This window comes from Rhamphochromis sp. 'chilingali' (genome assembly GCF_963969265.1).
Source record: "Rhamphochromis sp. 'chilingali' genome assembly, chromosome: 8".
NCBI lineage: Eukaryota > Metazoa > Chordata > Actinopteri > Cichliformes > Cichlidae > Rhamphochromis > Rhamphochromis sp. 'chilingali'.
In genome coordinates this window covers 19,353,087-19,368,853 of record NC_137935.1, presented here as the reverse complement: position 1 = coordinate 19,368,853, position 15,767 = coordinate 19,353,087, and the positions used below count along the sequence as shown (strand labels likewise).

The following is a 15,767-nucleotide window of genomic DNA, read 5'->3' as shown; positions in this document are numbered from 1 at the left end:
TGCACGGCGAGCTTTTTCTGTGTGTAAATATGTGAGCCATATTGAAAGTATTTGGACAGTTACACTCCTTTTTTTTGGAAAAAAAAACACTGTGTGGGATTCAGTTCTTTTACTATATTAGGTCTAAATTAGAAGGATCCAAAAACATTGCTTAAACTAAACAATTATATAGGTTTATGTAAGTATATGTAAAAGCACTTTACATAGGTTAATTCCTAAAAATGGATGTAGCTCTGGATGAAAAGGTCAATAGAGTGAAATCTGCTTTAAAAAAAACAAACCCAAAATGTTACTCATGGCCCAAATCAAACAGCATTTATAGGCTATCACGCAGCAGAATTAGCACACTACTCTTCAGTTGTGCTTTTACTGCTATTAAAAGTTGATGGATAACTAATGAGGTACAATATATTGCCACTAGTATTCGCTCGTCTGCCTTCACATGCATATAGACCTGAGTGACATCCCATTCTTAATCACGAGGTTTAGGAGTGTGTTTATGGGAATTTATGACCATTCTTACAGAAGAGTGTCTGTGATGTCAAAGAATGATGTTGGATGAGAAGGCCTGGCTTGCAGTCTACTCTCTAATTCATCCCAAAGGCGTTCTGCCCGGTTGAGGTCAGAACTCTGTGCAGGCCACTCAAGTTCTCCTTGATAATAACTATTTACATAAACATCTATATACATCTCCAGAAATACTTCACAAGATTTCCATAATTATGCAAGTCCCTCGAGTTCCTTTGTGGTTCAGATCATAAGATCATCTTTAGGCCATTATCACTATTTAACATTGTTTTTCACTAATCAATACAAGGTAGTAAACTCTTGTCCTTAAGAAATAGGGAAAAAATCCAGTTAAGACTCAGGAGATAGGGCTCTTCGGCTGAAATTTTTGGTTTATCGGGTGATGGCCTTCAGCTCACACTGGAGCGGTATACAGCTGAGTGTGAAGCGGCGGGAATGAGAATCAGCACCTCCGAGTCTGAGGCCATGGCCCTCAGCCAGAAAAGGGTGTAATACGCACTCCGGGTCAGCTAAGAAATACTGCCCCAAGTGGAAGAGTTTAAATATCTCGCAGTCTTGTTCACAAGTGAGGAAAGTTGGGAGCGGGAGATCGACTAATGGATTGGTGCTGCAGCGATGCGGACGCTGTATCAGTCCATCGTGGTGACGAAAGAGCGGAGCGTAAAAGCAAAGCTCTTGATTTACTGGTTTACTATTTCCCCACCCCACGTCCCTACACAAAGCGGATGTACACGAACTTTAGGTAGTTACCGAAAGAACGAGACTGCGGATACAAGTGGCAGAAATGAGCTTTCTCTGATGGGTGGCTGGCCTCTCCCTGAGAGATAGGGTGAGGAGTTCAGCCACCTGGGATGGGGTCAGAGTAGAGCCGCTGCTCCTCCACAGGAGCCAGTTAAGGTGGTTCAGGCATCTGACAAGGATGCCTCCTAGGCGCCTCTAGGTGAGGTGTTCTGAGAATGTCCCCCTGGGAGGAGGCCCTGGGGCAGACCCAGGACACGCTGGAGAGATTATATCTCTTGGCTGGCCCGGGAGCGCCTCGGTGTTCCCCCAGAAAACCTGTTGGAGGTGGCTGTAAAACATGATGGAGGCTCTGTCATGGTAAAGAGCTGCATTTTGGCCAGAGGTGTTGGGGATCATGTTAAAATTGATAAAATCATGATAGCGGAAAAATACCTTCAGATTTGAATTCACAAATCAATGCCACCTTTTTCAGCATGACAATGATCCCAAACAATGAAGCACCATCATTCATGGATTGGCCTCCATAGAGGCTGAACCTTAACTTTATTGAAGCAGTGTGGGGTCATCTTGACAGAGAACAGAATAAAAGGCCTCAACATTTAAAGAAGAGCTTTAAATGACTTCAAGAAACCTAGAGATCTTTCCTGAAGACTACTTAAAGAGAGTAAATTCAGGATGTGTTCAAGAATAAAGGTTGTCATATAGATGTCACACATTATTATATAGAACAGAAAATCTGTGCATGATAGAATCTTACAGTATGTGGATGTTATGCAGCAAGCAGTCTATGTCCATACTGAACAGCCAGGAAAGGACTCATTGATGGTGGGATCTGACTTTTCTTCCCAGGTAATTCTCACTCTGTGATATTTTCATCTATCCGTGGCCGCTGATCCGTCCCTAATCCAAATCCTGGCTCTAATTACACACTCACACTTTCACACACTAAACATTTGCACAGTATACACAAAATCCAGCTTGTGCACAGCTACACACTTTGCTTTACATATACCCACACGCACAAACACAAACACACGGGGACACATGCACGCACGCAAGCACACTAAAGGAACCACACTGTGAGGTTTGTCTTAGCCCGGGCAGAGAAAGTAAAACAGTTTGTTGTGGCTGTGGTAACTGAAGTGCTGTTTCCATGTATTAGGCAGGCACCACTGAAGCTCTTGCATTTGGGAAAGTAGGAATGTGTCATATTGAAAATCAATGGCTGCACTTTTTGCAGAGACACACTGCGCTGTATTGATTTGGGGTGTTTAAATTAAAAATTTAAAAACAAACAAACCAATAAACATTGAGGTGTGATGCAACAAGTCACCAGACAGTACAAAAATGCTGTGGGTAAGTGCTGATACCGCTGATAGCAAATAGCTACTCTGGCTTGTGTTAATAGGGTCACTCTCAGTGATGCATTTGTCACATCTAGGTAACAAATTAGTGGGAATCCCATGATGGTCTGGCCTACTTAATAAAAGTTCAACAACACCTGGATTAGAATGTCCACTGCACCTGGTGGTTTAGGCCAAACGTGACGTGTTCTGTCTTTTCGTGCACATTTCCATTTTTATAACTTGGGGCTAATGGCCGATGCGTAGACGTAAATGTATGATTATGCCAATCTTTATTGCCACTTCTCAGAAATCCCAAGATCTTTAAGAAAGAGATCTTGGAACAGCTTGAAAAGATGAGACTTTCTGGAGAAAAAAATTAATTAAATCTCAGTGAATTTGTTGATTCCTTTTTCAACTGATGCTTGTATCACAGCGTTGATGGTGGAGGTTTATTTTCTGAGCCTATTGTTCAGGACTAGAATGCAGGATTACAGGGAGCATAAATGGTGATGGGCCCGCGGTGACATCACAATCGGAAAAACTTTTCAAGGTCATCTCTAAAAAAGCGAGCAACCATATAAAAAAATAGAACATCTATTAAAATATGTTATGAGCAACTACTTGCAGAAAGAGCAAGAGAGGCTCTTTTTCTCTGAATGAATAAACACGTTAGCCAACAAACACACACAATCACTTGCTTTTCTTTCCTGTGCTACTTACTTGTTTCCCCCATCTCATATTCGCTGTCTCTCAGCAGTTCAAAGATGTCCACCTCCAGCTTGCCAGTGATGGAGCGGTTACTGCTCCTGTTGATGCTGTCTTTGGCCAGCGTGATAGCCAGACGCTCTCCTCTGCTGCACTCCATAGGGTCATCAAGGATGGCAGCTGAGGAAAATGGAAAAGGCCATTGTGTTGTGAGACTGAGAGAAAATCCCCCAAAATAAAACACATTTATTCTCAGTGGTAAGTGAAATATTTCCCAAATGAAGGAGAGTGAAGGTGGCCTTTTTGCCATTGAGTTGAGGAATTTAAAAAGACACTTTTCCCCCTTTCTTTAATAAAAAGTCTAGTCTACAGAAAGCAGCTCCCAAGGCGGCGCACAGGCTTATTAGGACCAGTGCTTATTTGACTTTTCGTGAACACCTTTCTCCATTATTCTTGAGTACCTCCAATGGCACAGCATTATCCTTAATAACTCCATACACTTTTCCAAGCAGCTTGTAGAGTAGGGGTGGGGTATTTAATATTTCCAAAAAAGGTGAAGTGCTACATAATGTAAATAATGGATCTGTATGTTAAAACCCTGAAATCTTAAAAGCTTTAAATTCTTTCACCTATTCAAAGGCATTTTAAAGGGCAGCACAAAACCTAAAAGTCATAACATCCTCTATCATGCAGCACAAGAATGAAAATCAGCATCTGTAATGGCATGCCAGACACTTAGAACACCAGTCACTGCAGCAGCTTTCCAAAGACGCTACGTACACCGTGTAGGTCTACAAAATTAAATCAGTTTGTCACAAGAACACTAAAGAATGACAAGACAGCATGTTGTTCTCCAAAATGATTTAGGTGCATTCTCTATGCAATATTTGTTGCAGTGTAGTCGCATTATAATCAGAGGAACTGATTCCTGTCTTGTATATGGCTTAGCTAAGCCAATTATAAAGGGATTGGATATAGATGATGCTTTCTTCTCGTTTTTATGCAGAAAAAATAATGTAATTCCACCACAATAAGGCTGCAGATGGTTATTATAAATCATTGCACAACACATCATAACTAAGGAGTGGCACATTTGTGTGCATGCTCCAATTATTTTCTTTTTGGGAACAACATTATGGACTTACTCATTGACCTTTAACGGCACAGGTGTCACATTGTCATGATGAGCAATTATGCAGGCGCAGCAAACATCATCTGTTTACTGTGTTGTCAGAAAGGAGAGAAACAGAATTGCACACAGCTTCTCATTCTGTCTCTTATTTTTGATTATCAGTCCAACCATTAATGGGCTTTTTTTCGTGAAATTGTGTGGCTTGATCCACTGACTCTATGCTGGATCAATGCTCGTTAGAACCCTGACAAGTCAGCAATATATCAACAATCAGTCAAGTGCCTATTCATTACATAACTGCAACAATTTTGAAATTATATATTGACAACTTAATCAGCTTTCGACTCAATTACATCAACAAATATTTATATGAAATGCAAGACACCTTCAAAAGTCTACAGTCAGGAAAGTAAAGCCTAATAAAGTGTGCAGCAGATGTCTGAAAGCAGGCTTTGTAATTACTGTAATTACACTGGGCTAGCACAAAGGTTCTTAAGTTAAATCGATTACATCTGCAGTTAAAGCGCAGGCAGGAGATAAAAGCAACCAACCCGGAAAAGTGTGAAATTAATAAGGCACAAAAAAAATACAATTAAGTACAACATGGCTGAAAGGGAAATGTGCTGTAGGCTGTCCAATACAGAAGAAAACCGTGGGTTGCGTGTCTCATCTTATCAGAATTAAATGATCAGACGTGCATGCAAAGCTGAAACATGTTTGAAGTGACCTTTTCCCTACGGATCACACAGCTGAATAAACATCAGCTAACTCTGACTCGCAAAGATGAGACATACCCACTCATCTGATACCATCACAGCGCCAAGTCACAGCAAGTCAATATCTACAGCCCACTGAATGCTCTGTGAACAAGCGGAGAGTAGCCGTGGAAGGTCATCTGAGGTTGCACTCACCTCTGGCTTTTAAAGCTGTGAACAAAGGACATGTTTGCTTCTTCATGGAGCCAATAGACTACTTCTTGATTATTTCCAGCTTAATATCATATTATTTAGACACCATTGTAAAATCAAGAATAAGATGCCTTCAAGAGCTGTGTGATGGTGCAGCTCACAGGTCTTGGGTTCGAATCAACCAGACAGCTGGGGCTGTGTTTGCATGTTCTTGCGCTTGTGTGGGTTCTTACCAGCTCCAAAGATATGAACGGGTTAGGTTAACTGGAAATTCTAAAGCGTGCGTGGGAAAGGCTGTCTGTCTCTTTGCTTTAGCCCAGCAGTACACTGGAAACCTGTCCATGGTGTATACCAACTTTTGCTGGGATAAGTTCCAACCCTGAATTGGATAAGCAGACGAAAATGGATGGCTGGATGGAAGTATAGAGAACTTTTCCTGGATTTAATTGTGTAGAGAAAAAATGACTCTGTTCCAAAAATCTTACATTAGCTCTCTCCTCTCTGTCCTAACACCCCCCATCACACAAGCACAGTCTTTATACAGCTAAAAATGTATCGGTGCTGACTTTTATCGTCACATTTGATTTAGTGCTTGCTCTTCCAGGTGAAACACTTTTGCTTAAACCGGCAGCATGCCTTGCTTCCTGTGTGGATACTACTCAATTGAAACTGGCTTGAAACAATATTTGACCGGTTAGTCTCCTGTCACGGGCTCTTCTAAAGCCAGAAAACAGGAGGCCAGTTTCCTCTCAGATACAGTATGCAGGCTATTATGGAATATGGGAGTCATAATAAATGACAAAAAAACCAAAAACCCAACATGCATGTTGACAGAACATATTAAAGATGTGATGAAGGATAATAAAACTAAAACAAACAAACATTGTATGACTGCAGGACACTGTCGACTTTAAGTAATTTAATTGCATTTTCCAGTTAATTTTTTTCCATAAGTGTAAAACATTTAAAACATTTAATTGATTGGTATGCATTCATCTTATACTAAGCATATTTTCTTAACAATTCATTAGTTATTAAACAAATAAAACTTTGATTTCTTATATTTCAGCTAGATTTTACTCAAAATGATTTCTTCCTGTTAATGAGGGCAAAGACTTGGTTTTTGGAGTGTAGAATAAAGTATGAACAGCAGGATTCATTCTAAAAAAAAAAACTTGATTATACGGACTCACTAACTGCGCAGTAATTGCTTCATCCGGCCATGTTAAATAAATTTTGAATCAATGTTGAAATACTGATGAAACTTGTCAGTGTAATAGTAATGACATTGGAATAACATTGATTCAGTTTGATTAGGTTGATTATGTTTTTCTAAGATACGATAAGACAAGACTTTATTGATCCCACGACGGGGAAATTTTTTGCGTTACCTCAGCGTAGGTACAGATATCAGAAGGAAATACAAAAATACAAATAAGTACAACCAATGAAAAAAAGTAAGATAACACACTATATACAACGGTAGCATACACAGTATGTGATTATGGATACAGTTGTGGAAATATGCAAGACATAAACTATATAGCTTATAATTGTCGTTGTTTATAATTGATGATCTAGTTATAGTTGACCAAGTGAAAAGTTATGGATTCAGAGATGACTGGGTAATTGAAAAGCTATTATCAATTGAACTGTTCCATCACACCCCTCGCAATGTGGTACATCCCGTCTGACCACCATTGGTCACTGATCTATGGTTGACCAGGAATTTATATTAAAATACGATTTATTTATAGATGAAAAATCATGATAGCTGTCAATATAGTTGACTGGGAAATTAAAGTATTGCATCCCATCTGTCCACTATTAAGATGATATTTAAAAATCTATGATACAGGAGACAATCCTGTATTAGTTGACATCACTGCACCCCAGAGATCTCCTCTGCATCAGGTAAGCATTTACTTATTTTTTAATATTTTAAAGGTGCCAAATGTATTTTGAGTACAGTGACACATATTGCAGATGTGTAACTGTCACCATGGTCATTATTAGGCACTTCAAAATGTCAATAACCGAAGTTAGCTTGCTAACGTAACTGACAACTTACACAGATTATGTTAGCTAGGATGAATTCTGGAAAGAGAGAGATATATATGAAAACCTCTGAACAAAGTCTGCTTTTTCCTTATTTTTTTTTCATGTCCTATTTTCAGTTTTTGGTTTTGTTTTCTTTTTGTACATGGAGTCACTGAGCAAGTGGAGGCAGTGACAGTCTGTGACTCTTTTACCTTCAGGCAGTTCACCAGGTGGAGGCAGGACATCATTCAGTAGGAGTGAATTCATCAAAAATTATTGTAAACTAATCTTGATTTAATAAATTAAATAACTTAACTGATGTTAGAGTTTAATAGTACACTCAAAAATGTTTCACTCAACATCATTACACCATTTATTATAAGATAAGTGAATTTAGATAAGTAAATTTCATTATTCTGAAGTAGTGGAAGTAATTTTTTTTACATCAGTTGAAACAACACTTATGTCCTCTTGATCTTTAGTAGTGACGTCCACATTGTTTCAGTATTAACTGAGGGTGCAAAAATGATCAAGAACCAATATCAGAATTCAATGATGATTCAATGACATTTAGGTTGAGAGTATAACATTGATTTTACATACGTTCAATTATTGTTTGCTATCTGTGTCAGCATCTCAATAACTGTATATTTCCCCAGTTTAATTTGCAGATCTGTGTGTGCGTGTAAAAAGCCACACTGATTGTTGTTTCTTTAGTGGGCACTTTTCTCATTTAAGAAAAAAACAAGAAAGAAATATCACCTCAAAGCTGCAAGAAAAAATATAAATGCCAATACAATATTAGTATTTTAGTTAAATGCTGTAATGCACAATGAAAGCTACCCGCAGAAGTAAGTAAAATCAGTAATTCTGGCAGGTTCTGTTCCCGGAGGAATTGACATTTTACCGTGGTCAATACATGACAGCTGGCAAACAAGCAGGGCTGTTTTCACGAAGCGAAAACACGGGCTGGAGTTTGATCCATTGAAACCAGTCAATGAGTTGCCAGAAGGTATGCTGAGGCATGGTGGCATCTGGACTGTGAAAGAGAGCTTCAGTGAAAAATAGGCAAAAACAAACAAAAAAATTCCTCTGCAGTACCGGCACACAGCGGCAGGCTATGATCCAGTGAGGGTTTTTTTTGTTTTTTAAACACCCCTCAGATGTCATCCCTTAATTAACTTGTCACGCTGATTTTAATTGTTATACCGTCAACATCAACGGAGAAACTAATTTGCTTGAACTACATAAACTCTGCTAATCTTATAAGTCATATAAACAAACTAAAAGACAGATTGAATGAAGCAAGGCAACACTGTAGAAGTGAGTCTTGCTACCCAGGAGCCACCTTGGTCACACCCCTTGGTGGCCATCTCACTTCTTATTTGAATGAATCACTTTAACTTTGGTGTTCGAATCAAATCTTTGTCCTCTTTATCCCAGAATAAGGTATAGGAGCATTTCTCCCTCCTATTTCTATTTCTACACGTGAAAAATTACACAATGATAAGACCTTAAGAACGCTGTTAAGAGGAAAACAGCTAAGGGTGATACAAGCACCATCTTTACAGAATCTTTACAGAATATATTTCCTGTCTGGATTCTTTTCGACCCACGTCTCTCTGTTATAATGTCACTGTTGTCATTAAACCTTGTGACCTTATGAGTCCTGCTTTTAGAGGCTGGATTTATTTATCCTGCAAATGTGATTTGAAGCAAAGTAGAAATGTTTACACGTTCAGAAGTTTACTTGCAGCAGTTTCCTGGCTTTGGAACAACACCTTTAATGACGTAATCATATAGAAGCTCAATGTGTTACTGGAAAGTGGCAGTCAAGGGTAAAAAATTCATTATCTTATTGAAGGATCTGCTTGCTTCTCTATTAACTCAATGGGTGCATCTCCCTTTCCATCAGGGCGAGTGCTAAATACAGATCAAATAAACTAGGGCTTCTCCTTATATATGAGGCAATTAATGGTAAAGTGCTCGCCAACTTTGATTGGAAGAGAATCTATTATCGGAGGGATGCGTGGGACGGGGGGGAGGGTTCAGTGTGACTTGGCCTTTGATCAAATAATAGGGTTTTAAAGAGTCCAGATACTCTACAGTGATTTAACATGACTTTTATTCAAATGGAAACAAGGATAAGAACATCATAATCTATTTTCATATTGGCAACCATTCCACATATGTGTTCTCAGCAGTTATTATTATGTAGGGCAGATACCCTCTGCTCAATGAGATAGAAAAATCACCTTTAGGGCAAATAATTAATGCTGTGTCTACAGCATTTCATAGAAACAAACTGTGTTAGTAATGACAAAGTAATTCTTTTAGGCTCAGCAGGTCACAAAACTGATGGAGCTACACAATAGAAAGTGAAAGCATGAAAGTACATACTGGTCCTGTTTATATTTGGGGTCCTTCAGGCCTTTTCTTTTGGCAGTAGTCACCAGACACTTTGTTAGGCACACCTTGCTTGTACAGAGCTTTTGTTTACTTTAGAAGTGTTAATTCCTCATGTAATAGATTCAGCAAGGTCCTGGAATCACTCCTCTGAGATTTTGGTCCATATTGAGATGACAGCATCACGCAGCTGCTGCAGATTTGTCGGCTGCACATCCATTCATTTCATATTTATATACTTCAACTTACATCAAATAGCATATGCTTGAGTTATTCAGGGAAAAAAGTGGCTCTCTAAATCATTGTTCACATGGCTGTTGCTTGTGATCTCTCAGTGCTTTCCTTTTCTCTTCTGTTTCGCCTCATCCCCAAACTGGTTGTGGCCCTCCTGCCTGAGCCTGGCCCTTGTGGAGGTCGCTAGTTGTTATGATGAAGTTCTTCACTTCAAGCGTTTGACCATAGGGGATTTGATGACTGTTGGAGTTGTCTTGCTAATATTAAAGATAGACAACATTTGTTGTAAACTGACCCTGTGTAACGTACGATGGAAATAAACTCAATTCTGTGTCAAATGTTTAAGTGTTTATATCCAGTCAGGATCATTTAAGTTATTTTGTTATTTTATATCTGGAAACTAGGGCTGCCACAAACAATTATTTTGATAGTCGACTAGTCACCGATTATTTTTGCGATTAGTCGACTAACCAGATCATGCATCGATTGGACGTAAAACGTCCAGCTTATTGCACCAGCAGCATCTGCTCTTATATAACTATCATTAGCTTACAGCTTTAAGTGTTTAAGGTATGTGCTAACTAAAAATAAAGACAAGATGATATTTTATTAAATTTTAATGAAATTTGCAGATTGTTTAGGTGAAGTTCACTAAACTCAGCCGTCTGCTCCTTGCTATCTAAAATATAACAGGACATCGGAGTATATTCTCGAGCATCTCACACTTCTGATAATCAGTTGTCTGCTTGACGTTTATTCATCCATCCATTCGCTTCCGCTTATCCATTTGACGTCCGTTATTACACTCTTAAATCCTACTACTTATTCCTGCGTCTTTTGTGATCTTACAAAGCTTCAAACGACGCGTCGACTATTAAATCAGTCGTCAACAATTTTGATAGTCAACGTAATCGTGACTAGTCGACTAATCGTGGCAGCTCTACTGGAAAATAGCAAGAGTGTAAGCATTTCTGCACAAAGACTGCTCAGGCTTGGACTGTAGATTACTCTTTGCATACAGGCCTCTTTCTGTACAGAGTGGGAGTGACCTCTCCATGAAAAACCTTGTAAGGGTTTTACTTGTTTTATTATGCTTGAGTGGCTGATCCACCTTATCCCACCCCTATGTGTTTTCAGGGTGGATCGCATTTGTTTTCCCTGAAAACACAGCAACACACACAAACAGGCTATGCATTAATGCCAGTTTGTATAGGGCTTTATGACTGAATCAACTAAGGTGGTACACTTGGATGCTTTTCAGAAACATACCATAAAAAAGCAGCACACTACCCATTCACAATCTTCCGAGGGACATTGATTCCAGCATTCTCAAGTTTTAAGCACCATTCTTTTTTTTGTTTCTTTTACTTTATTATAGCAGTTTTGAGTCACTGGTTTATGTATGACTTGCTATAAAATACCAAACTAAGTATCCCGTGTCTCATTAAAACTGAAATCACACAACTCAACCAGAGAGTGTAATTCAAATAAAGTGCTCAACTTATATAAGAAATGCAGAACAGTAAATGGGAAGGTCATAGACCTCCCAATTGGAAAATGCAAAGGACTGCCCCCTCTCAGCACCTCCATTCAGCTGCCTTTCAGTCTAATGGGTTTGCACAGTTTGCCATCTCTTCACAGTGAGAGGCCAAAAGGACTGAGGAGGGTGATTTAAAAGATTTTTGTTTCTGTTTTCATTGTGACATGCAAGTATGGTCAAGGTCAGTCATGTCAATAGATTGTGCTTAATATAATCATACAGCCATGTAGTATGTGCACATGCATACACACATATTCCAGTAAAATCACTCAGTTTGAAAGTTCAGTGAGAAGCGTCTTGCTTTAATTTTAAATCTGTCATGACAGCAGCCTCAGTCCTCCTGCAATTTTCTTTTTTCAAATCCACATAAATAACAGTTTTTAATCCAACACTTATTTGGTATTTTCAACATGATAAAAACACAATTTCTTGCTAATTTGATGGTTTCTTTGACATTAATTAGCAGAGAAACTAGACAGCTATCACAGCCTTTTTCAGTGCCATATATTCCCTGTTTATGTCTGAGAGTGCCAATCTGTGTGCATGTACCTGTGTGTGCCTAAACACTCATGCACTTGGGTATGTCAGCAGATGAAAATAGTGTGCATTATGCTTGTCTAATAGGGGCTTTATTCACTTGGAGCAGCATGACTGTGAACTACACCAAAGCCAATCTGTTTGCTTGTCTGACTGCATGGCAAATGGAATTGCTGGTTCCACATTATAATCAATCTCATCCGCAAGCCCTGTGGTGTGAACTGCCGAAGGAAGCGGAGGTGCTATCTTACATAATTAGAAAACCTTGCTCACGGAAGACCTGGTGACAAGAAACTGATTTCCTGGTGTCACATAATGTAATTATAAAGTACACACTCCAATCATAATGTGCGCGAGTGGACTGATGTGTTAAGTCTCATTAATCTGAGGCTGAATGCTAAGGCCGACGCCACTGGCCTGTTAAAAGATTGTCAGTTTGACTTAATGCATTTAGACGGCAGTTTATGCAGTTTCTGTTGCAACTAGTGGTCAGCAGAGAGGAATAACTATAAATGCAAATATCAGTGAGATGCAGTCAGTAATTATGATAACAGGATGGCTATAACAGAGTCTCTGATATGCGGAACAAACACTGCCTTTATTTTCTAACTCTGTTGTAAATAGAAACCACAAGGTGGTAACACTAATATACAGAGATAGTAAATGAAGCCCTAACCTTAAGTTCTTGTCAACCATTTGTGATTTTTCTCTGCAGAACTTTTGCTACTTTTGGACAAGAGCGGAAGTTGTCCTGAAGTTGAATAAAACACAATAGAAGTAGAACAAAAACAAAATCTCACAATATACAACGGAAGCATTTTTTGGGGAGACAATAACATGGCTGATGTTTTCCTTTGTGTTGTGTAGGTGGTGATGTATAACATATAATACTGTAGATACATGTGTGCTTGTCAGGATCTGACGGGATAGGACCTCCAACCCGGAAGTGCTGTCGCCCGGAGCTGCCGCACCTGCAATCAATTCACCAGCTGCTGCCAATCATCTACCATCTTGGGCAGGGCTATTTAATGGTGTGGCGGAGTGACAGACAGCGCTGGAGTATTGCACTAAGCCGCGAATTGGGACGGAGGATTCACTGGCACAAGGAAGCACTTGGAGGAGAGATGGGCACTCACTACCACGCACGGTCTAAGCACGGGAAGAAGGACGCACTAACTATCATTATTACACATTCAAACTATTGTCAACTTTGCTTCACTGTAAATAAACGCACTGTCTTTATTCTGAGCTCCGCGCCTGAGTCCACTCTGCAAACCACTGTGACAGTGCTATTATCATAAATCATAAAGTTCGCGGATGACACCACAGTGGTTGGACTCATCTCAAGGGGGGATGAGTCGGACTACAGAGATGAGGTCAACAGACTGACTGAGTGGTGTTCAGTTAACAACCTCCAACTGAACACCACGAAAACTAAAGAACTTATCTTGGACTTCAGGAAGGGCAGAGCAGACCCGGCCCCACTTTACATTCACGGGAGCTGTGTGGAGAGGGTACACTCCATGAGGTTTCTGGGCGTGCAGATATCTGATGACCTCTCCTGGACTGCAAATACTACAGCGGTGGTTAAAAAGGCCCAGCAGCGTCTCCACTTTCTGAGAGTGCTCAGGAGGAACAACCTGGAGGAGAGGCTGCTGGTGACATTTTACAGAGCCACCATAGAGAGCATCCTAACGTACGGCATAACAACATGGTATGCAGGGTGCTCAGCTGCAGACAGGAAAGTACTGCAGAGGGTCATCAACACAGCCCAGAAGATCACTGGCTGCTCTCTGCCCAGCCTGGAGGTCACTGCAAACTCTCGGTACCTCAGCAGAGCTGGCAATATCATCAAGGACCACTCTCACCCCAGCAACCAACTGTTTGAACTATTACCGTCAGGCCGACAGTACAGGTCACATAAAACCAGGACAAACAGATTCAGGGATAGCTTCTTTCCCAGAGCTATCACCGTAGTAAATAAGCACAAAAACAATTGAACCTATTCCATACCGTCACTGTCATTATATTATGCTGCTATTCATACTGTCATTATATTAATGCTGCTATCCTGTATATATTGTACATACTATTGTTTGAGTACTTACGATTGTTTTTTTTGTACTTTTTATATTTTACATTTATATTTATTATTGAAACTTGCACCAAGGGAGTGGCACTCCAATTTCGTTGTACTCTGTACAATGACAATAAAGGCTATTCTATTCTATTCTATTCTATTAGCTTATCACCTCTGCACCTGTTCCATCACATTATTGTCTCCCCAAAAACATGTTTGTTACCTTTTTTTTTTTAAAGTTGTTTTTTTTTAATTTTGCAGCATTTTTCTATTTGCTGGTGTTTTCTTAAGTTGCCCGATTGACCTCTCAGGGCGACCTTTGAACATTCTTCTTTTTGAAGTTCCCACTCTGTGGTTAGTTAGTCTGTGTTTTGCTTCTTCCATACTGACTATGGGCAATCATAGCAAACAGCTAGTGACCAAAATCAATCGCAAAGAAAATTTTGGTGCAACACCCTCCTCGACCTTTTTTGTAGCCATTACCCAGCAGCATCTGGCAACCTTGAGCAATCTTTTACCAGGTGGTAAACATATAAGCGTACAGGAGGTTGCCATAGGATCATTCACTGGTCTGAACTGAGGCCTAACTAATAGGTTATAAGACTGAAAGCAATATGTGCAAAGTGGTAAAAATCACTGATAAAAATGTAAACATAGGTGCCCCTGTGTGACCAATGTGGCTGCAAAATCAATTGGAAATTCAAAAACTGTATTGTGGAACTTTCTATAATCTCAATAAGTTCAGTCATTTCCTTCAGTTATTGAAAAAACAAGCTCATATTAATGAAAATGAGAGAGAGTGAGACAGAGAGTACTCTGCAATTTTTGTTGTGAATATGAGAGGAAAGGTGACGACAGCTGTCTCATGAAATAACTGTTAACAGTATGTGGGAAAAAAACTGTTACCATATCCTTTATGTTTTATGCACTCATGTTAACTGATAAATATGTACATAGAATCTGTGTGTGCATGTGTATTCTTTGCATGATGTCCTTTTACTGAGTTTCTGCTTCACTTCAGCTTATCATCAGTCAGCACTGCAGAGCCACGCTTTAAAACAACAGCTACCTAAGTGCAAATACACAACTAGCTGATGCAGTAAAACAAAGGATTTAGGAGCTGCAGAAGATGCTTCTAAGGTTTAAACAGAAACACTCCCAAATGCATGTACAAAATCAAATTATATTGAACACAAAAACAAAAAAGCATATTATAAAAAAAAACCCCAAAGATGCTATGTGTGAGGCTTGAATTTGTAAACTAACAGATGAAAGAAAATTTTTAAAAAAAACTATTATTTTGTAAACTTTGGCACAGATACATGGAAACTGCAGACGGCCAACATGCTGCAGATGTTGACACGAAGCACTAATAGCAGCTACCACCACATTTTCAGTCTCTCATCGTTAATACATTAGCAACAACAGCGCTGTGCAGCACAATGACATTAGATGAAATGAATGCACAGAAGTTGTTTACTAAAGGGTTCCACCGACAGGCTGTGCCCATGTCAGCATGCTTACAGGAAATCCACAAAGCATAAAATAGAGTCAGCGGAGAATCTGTCAC

General features: G+C 39.5%; 1 protein-coding gene across 1 annotated transcript in view; it reads right to left on the bottom strand.

The window, feature by feature from the left end:
- Positions 1-15,767, bottom strand: part of grik4 (glutamate receptor, ionotropic, kainate 4) — a 364,143-nt gene that overhangs the window by 138,978 nt on the left and 209,398 nt on the right. Inside the window, exon 4 of the mRNA XM_080889585.1 lies at positions 3,336-3,500. Within this exon, the coding sequence (XP_080745711.1) occupies positions 3,336-3,500 (165 nt within the window). The remainder of the gene's footprint in view (positions 1-3,335; positions 3,501-15,767) is intronic.